We start from the raw sequence: 7,500 nt of genomic DNA on the forward strand, positions 1-7,500 counted from the left end.
GAGGTAGTGGGAGAAGGAGGAGTGATGAGAGGGTGGACAGTGAAGGGCAAATGGTGCGCCACAGAAGTAGACGAGAATCAGAATGTCGCATCAATTACAACCTGCACAACCGCCCCTGGTAAGTGAATTCGAATCCAAGTTATGCACATTTTTTCCATATGATGTACACATACTTGAACACACGCACACACACAACTATATATACACATGTATATGTATGTTTATGTCAGTATATGTATGTATATATACATATATATATACACATTTTTACATATAGATAAATACAGATAGATAGATAAAAAGATACATACATATGCATATACATATACATATGCATATACATATAAATGTATATATACGAATAAATATATAAACATGTATCACATACGCATATATATAAATATATACAGACGCATTTATATATGTATGTATATATATTTATATACATACATATGTATGCATACGATTAAATATGTATATATATTTGCATATATATATATATACATATATACATATGTACATATATACATATATACATACATATATATATATATATATATATATATATATATATATATATATATATATATATATATATATATATATATAAAGTATGTGCGTGCTTACCCATCACCCATCTTGGATTTGCAGGCGAAGTGTGCGTTCCCTTCCGATACAAAGATGAAATCGTAAGAGGCTGCGCAGGCGAGGATGGGAAGGAAGAGATCATTGAGACGGAGGGAGAAAGAGGAGAGATCTACAGTTGGAAGGCGATCGGCAGATGGTGCGCCTCCGAGGTGGACAAGAATCTGAATATCAAGAGGATTATAACCTGTCCGCTTATTCCTCGTAAGTGACGGACATTTTGACTTCAAATTTGTGTCTTGTTCTCTTTGGTATAATTGTTATTAAAGTTATGTGATTTCTGGAACAGGACCCAACTTCCCAAAATGGCAGGATCAGAGAAAACAATTGTCATGCATGTTATATAAGGATATATTCATCTCCCCCTCAGCTGCACACACACACACACACACACACACACACACACACACACACACACACACACACACACACACACACACACAAACACACACACACACACACACACACACACATACATACATATACATCTATATCTATACTATATGTATTTGTGTGTATGTGTGTATGCCACTGTAATTCATAAATGATTGTAGGATATAGTTTTCAAGTTAACTCTAGATAGGTTGTTGATCTTATTTTTATTTTAATATCTGGCAAAAGCTGATGTTTCCTCCCCAGATAAGCCAAAAGTGCCACCCATGGGTTCCGCCATTACGACCACAGGTGAGGCAGTGAACCCTTTTGAGAAACCACTTCTCATAGGTGCATATTCACATGAAGATAGAAAGTCTGTATGTATATGTATCAATATCTTCTTAAATAAGCCATCATGAAAACAGAGAAGACCGCAAACACGTACCTGTGAATACTATAAATTCACATGCCAGTACTGTATGCTGATATATAAGCTTAAAAGAGTTAGATATGAACACGAATTTTAGCATTCGTCCTTCTGTTTTTAGATAATGAACTGTATACCTTACCCTCAGCTCCAAGTGAACAGCCACTAGTGAACGCCACGGCATGTGTTCCCTTCCGATACGATGGAGAAATCGTGAGTGGATGTGTTGGCGAAGAAGGGAAGTGGGCCATAGTTGAGGTAGTGGGAGAAGGAGGAGTGATGAGAGGGTGGACAGTGAAGGGCAAATGGTGCGCCACAGAAGTAGACGAGAATCAGAATGTCGCATCAATTACAACCTGCACAACCGTCCCTGGTAAGTGAATTCGAATCCAAGTTATGCACATTTTTTTTCCATATGATGTACACATACTTGAACACACGCACACACACAACTATATATACACATGTATATGTATGTTTATGTCAGTATATGTATGTATATATACATATATATATACACATTTTTACATATAGATAAATACAGATAGATAGATAAAAAGATACATACATATGCATATACATATACATATGCATATACATATAAATGTATATATACGAATAAATATATAAACATGTATCACATACGCATATATATAAATATATACAGACGCATTTATATATGTATGTATATATATTTATATACATACATATGTATGCATACGATTAAATATGTATATATATTTGCATATATATATATATACATATATACATATGTACATATATACATATATACATACATATATATATATATATATATATATATATATATATATATATATATATATATATATATATATATATATATATATATATATAAAGTATGTGCGTGCTTACCCATCACCCATCTTGGATTTGCAGGCGAAGTGTGCGTTCCCTTCCGATACAAAGATGAAATCGTAAGAGGCTGCGCAGGCGAGGATGGGAAGGAAGAGATCATTGAGACGGAGGGAGAAAGAGGAGAGATCTACAGTTGGAAGGCGATCGGCAGATGGTGCGCCTCCGAGGTGGACAAGAATCTGAATATCAAGAGGATTATAACCTGTCCGCTTATTCCTCGTAAGTGACGGACATTTTGACTTCAAATTTGTGTCTTGTTCTCTTTGGTATAATTGTTATTAAAGTTATGTGATTTCTGGAACAGGACCCAACTTCCCAAAATGGCAGGATCAGAGAAAACAATTGTCATGCATGTTATATAAGGATATATTCATCTCCCCCTCAGCTGCACACACACACACACACACACACACACACACACACACACACACACACACACACACACACACACACACACACACAAACACACACACACACACACACACACATACATACATATACATCTATATCTATACTATATGTATTTGTGTGTATGTGTGTATGCCACTGTAATTCATAAATGATTGTAGGATATAGTTTTCAAGTTAACTCTAGATAGGTTGTTGATCTTATTTTTATTTTAATATCTGGCAAAAGCTGATGTTTCCTCCCCAGATAAGCCAAAAGTGCCACCCATGGGTTCCGCCATTACGACCACAGGTGAGGCAGTGAACCCTTTTGAGAAACCACTTCTCATAGGTGCATATTCACATGAAGATAGAAAGTCTGTATGTATATGTATCAATATCTTCTTAAATAAGCCATCATGAAAACAGAGAAGACCGCAAACACGTACCTGTGAATACTATAAATTCACATGCCAGTACTGTATGCTGATATATAAGCTTAAAAGAGTTAGATATGAACACGAATTTTAGCATTCGTCCTTCTGTTTTTAGATAATGAACTGTATACCTTACCCTCAGCTCCAAGTGAACAGCCACTAGTGAACGCCACGGCATGTGTTCCCTTCCGACACGATGGAGAAATCGTGAGTGGATGTGTTGGCGAAGAAGGGGTGGAGGAGACAATCGAAATGGAGGGAGAAGGAGGAGTGATAAACAGGGAGACAGTGAGCGGCAGATGGTGCGCCTCAGAGGTAGACGAGAATCTGAATGTAGTGAAAGTTATAGCCTGCCCGACCATGCCTCGTAAGTAGAATTTCATATATATATATATATATATATATATATATATATATATATATATATATATATATATATATATATGTGTGTGTGTGTGTGTGTGTGTGTGTGCCTATACATATACATACATATAAACATCAAGTTATGCGTGTATATTTTATCTATAAGTAAATGAATAAAGGAATAAGAGAAATGTATATATATATATATATATATATATATATATATATAGTATATACATATATATATATATATATATATATATAGTATATACATATATATATATATATATAGTATATACATATATATATAGTATATACATATATATATGTATATATACTCGTATGTATATATATTTATTTGAGTGTGTGCATTGGTACGTGAGAATAAAATGAAGGTCTTTGTCATTTCCGAATATCTTGATATTTCATACTTATCCTTTCTAAAAATCATATATTCCCTTTCAGCTGTAATTGAACTGCCACCTTCAGTAACCTCCAGCGAATCCCCAGGTGAGAATGTGAACCTCTTATGTGTGATCATGTTGACATTGGAGGTTTTGACCATGTACTGTCAGTGACGCTCATCGACACATACGGACATAAATGCACTTACCTGTGAATACTATAAATTCACATCCCAGTACTGTATGCTGATATATAAGCTTAAAAGAGTTAGATATGAACACGAATTTTAGCATTAGTCCTTCTCTTTTTAGATAATGAACTGTATACCTTACCCCCAGCTCCAAGTGAACAACCACTAGTGAACGCCACGGCATGTGTTCCCTTCCGATACGATGGAGAAATCGTGAGTGGATGTGTTGGCGAAGAAGGGAAGTGGGCCATAATTGAGGTAGTGGGAGAAGGAGGAGTGATGAGAGGGTGGACAGTGAAGGGCAAATGGTGCGCCACAGAAGTAGACGAGAATCAGAATATCGCATCAATTACAACCTGCACAACCGCCCCTGGTAAGTGAATTCGAATCCAAGTTATGCACATTTTTTCCATATGATGTACACATACTTGAACACACGCACACACATGTATATGTATGTTTATGTCAGTATATGTATGTATATATACATACACATTTTTACATATAGATAAATACAGATAGATAGATAAAAAGATGCATACATATGCATATACATATGCACATACATATACATATGCATATACGTATATATGTATATATACGAATGAATACATATACATGTATCACATACACATATATATAAATATATACAGACGCATTTATATATGTATGTATATATATTTATATACATACATAGGTATGCATACGATTAAATATGTATATATATTTGCATATATATATATCTATACATATATACAAATATACATATATACATATATATATATATATATATATATATATATATATATATATATTTATATATATATATATAAAGTATGTGCGTGCTTACCCATCACCCATCTTGGATTTGCAGGCGAAGTGTGCGTTCCCTTCCGATACAAAGATGAAATCGTAAGAGGCTGCGCAGGCGAGGATGGGAAGGTAGAGATCATTGAGACGGAGGGAGAAAGAGGAGAGATCTACAGTTGGAAGGCGATCGGCAGATGGTGCGCCTCCGAGGTGGACAAGAATCTGAATATCAAGAGGATTATAAACTGTCCGGTTATTCCTCGTAAGTGACGGACATTTGACCTCATATTTGTGTCTTGTTCTCTTTGGTATAATTGTTATTAAAGTTATGTGATTTCTGGAACAGGACCCAACTTCCCAAAATGGCAGGGTCAGAGAAAACAATTGTCATGCATGTTATATAAGGATATATTCATCTCCCCCTCAGCTGCATACACACACGCACACACACACACACACACACACACACACACACACACACACACACACACACACACACACACACACACACACACACACATATACATCTATACTATATGTACTTGTGTGTATGTGTGTATGCCACTGTAATCCATAAATGATTGTAGGATATAGTTTTCAAGTTAACTCTAGATAGGTTGTTGATCTTATTTTTATTTTGTTATCTGTCAAAAGCTGATGTTTCCTCCCCAGATAAGCCAAAAGTGCCACCCATGGGTTCCGCCATTACGACCACAGGTGAGGCAGTGAACCCTTTTGAGAAACCACTTCTCATAGGTGCATATTCACATGAAGATAGAAAGTCTGTATGTATATGTATCAATATGTTCTTAAATAAGCCATCATGAAAACAGAGAAGACCGCAAACACGTACCTGTGAATACTATAAATTCACATCCCAGTACTGTATGCTGATATATAAGCTTAAAAGAGTTAGATATGAACACGAATTTTAGCATTCGTCCTTCTGTTTTTAGATAATGAACTGTATACCTTACCCTCAGCTCCAAGTGAACAGCCACTAGTGAACGCCACGGCATGTGTTCCCTTCCGACACGATGGAGAAATCGTGAGTGGATGCGTTGGCGAAGAAGGGATGGAGGAGACAATCGAAATGGAGGGAGAAGGAGGAGTGATAAACAGGGAGACAGTGAGCGGCAGATGGTGCGCCTCAGAGGTAGACGAGAATCTGAATGTAGTGAAAGTTATAGCCTGCCCGACCATGCCTCGTAAGTGGAATTTCATATATATATATATATATATATATATATATATATATATATATATATATATATATATATATATATATATATATATGTGCCTATACATATACATACATATAAACATCAAGTTATGCGTGTATATATTATCTATAAGTAAATGAATAAAGGAATAAGAGAAATGTATATATATATATATATATATATATATATATATATATATATATATATATAGTATATACATATATATATATATATATAGTATATACATATATATATATGTATATATATATATATATAGTATATACATATATATATATGTATATATACTCGTATGTATGTATATTTATTTGAGTGTGTGCATTGGTACGTGGGAATAAAATGAAGGTCTTTGTCATTTCCGAATATCTTGATATTTCATACTTATCCTTTTTAAAAATCATATATTCCCTTTCAGCTGTAATTGAACTGCCCCCTTCGGTAACTTCCAGCGAATCCCCAGGTGAGAATGTGAACCTCTTATGTGTAATCATGTTGACATTCGTGGTTTTGACCATGTACTGTCAGTGACACTCATCGACACATACGGACATAAATGCACGTACCTGTGAATACTATAAATTCACATCCCAGTACTGTATGCTGATATATAAGCTTAAAAGAGTTAGATATGAACACGAATTTTAGCATTCGTCCTTCTGTTTTTAGATAATGAACTGTATACCTTACCCTCAGCTCCAAGTGAACAGCCACTAGTGAACGCCACGGCATGTGTTCCCTTCCGATACGGTGGAGAAATCGTGAGTGGATGTGTTGGCGAAGAAGGGAAGTGGGCCATAATTGAGGTAGTGGGAGAAGGAGGAGTGATGAGAGGGTGGACAGTGAAGGGCAAATGGTGCGCCACAGAAGTAGACGAGAATCAGAATGTCGCATCAATTACAACCTGCACAACCGCCCCTGGTAAGTGAATTCGAATCCAAGTTATGCACATTTTTTCCATATGATGTACACATACTTGAACACACGCACACACACAACTATATATACACATGTATATGTATGTTTATGTCAGTATATGTATGCATATATACATATATATATACACATTTTTACATATAGATAAATACAGATAGATAGATAAAAAGATACATATGCATATACATATGCATATACATATATATGTATATATACGAATAAATACATATACATGTATCACATATACATATATATAAATATATACAGACGCATTTATATATGTATGTATATATATTTATATACATACATATGTATGCATACGATTAAATATGTATATATATTTGCATATATATATATCTATACATATATACATATATACATATATACATAT

At 34.6% G+C, this 7,500-nt stretch overlaps 1 protein-coding gene across 1 annotated transcript in view; it reads left to right on the plus strand.

Moving 5' to 3' along the window:
- Positions 1 to 1,304: 1,304 nt before the first annotated feature.
- The window catches only part of LOC138861878 (uncharacterized), a 14,310-nt gene continuing 8,114 nt past the window's right edge, over positions 1,305 to 7,500 (plus strand). The window contains exons 1-12 of the mRNA XM_070122290.1: positions 1,305 to 1,329; positions 1,596 to 1,820; positions 2,366 to 2,563; positions 2,999 to 3,082; positions 3,310 to 3,534; positions 3,996 to 4,100; positions 4,247 to 4,498; positions 5,000 to 5,197; positions 5,608 to 5,652; positions 5,919 to 6,143; positions 6,592 to 6,636; positions 6,870 to 7,094. Of these exons, the coding sequence (XP_069978391.1) occupies positions 1,305 to 1,329; positions 1,596 to 1,820; positions 2,366 to 2,563; positions 2,999 to 3,082; positions 3,310 to 3,534; positions 3,996 to 4,100; positions 4,247 to 4,498; positions 5,000 to 5,197; positions 5,608 to 5,652; positions 5,919 to 6,143; positions 6,592 to 6,636; positions 6,870 to 7,094 (1,852 nt within the window). The remainder of the gene's footprint in view (positions 1,330 to 1,595; positions 1,821 to 2,365; positions 2,564 to 2,998; positions 3,083 to 3,309; positions 3,535 to 3,995; positions 4,101 to 4,246; positions 4,499 to 4,999; positions 5,198 to 5,607; positions 5,653 to 5,918; positions 6,144 to 6,591; positions 6,637 to 6,869; positions 7,095 to 7,500) is intronic.

This window comes from Penaeus vannamei, chromosome 5, assembly GCF_042767895.1.
Source record: "Penaeus vannamei isolate JL-2024 chromosome 5, ASM4276789v1, whole genome shotgun sequence".
NCBI lineage: Eukaryota > Metazoa > Arthropoda > Malacostraca > Decapoda > Penaeidae > Penaeus > Penaeus vannamei.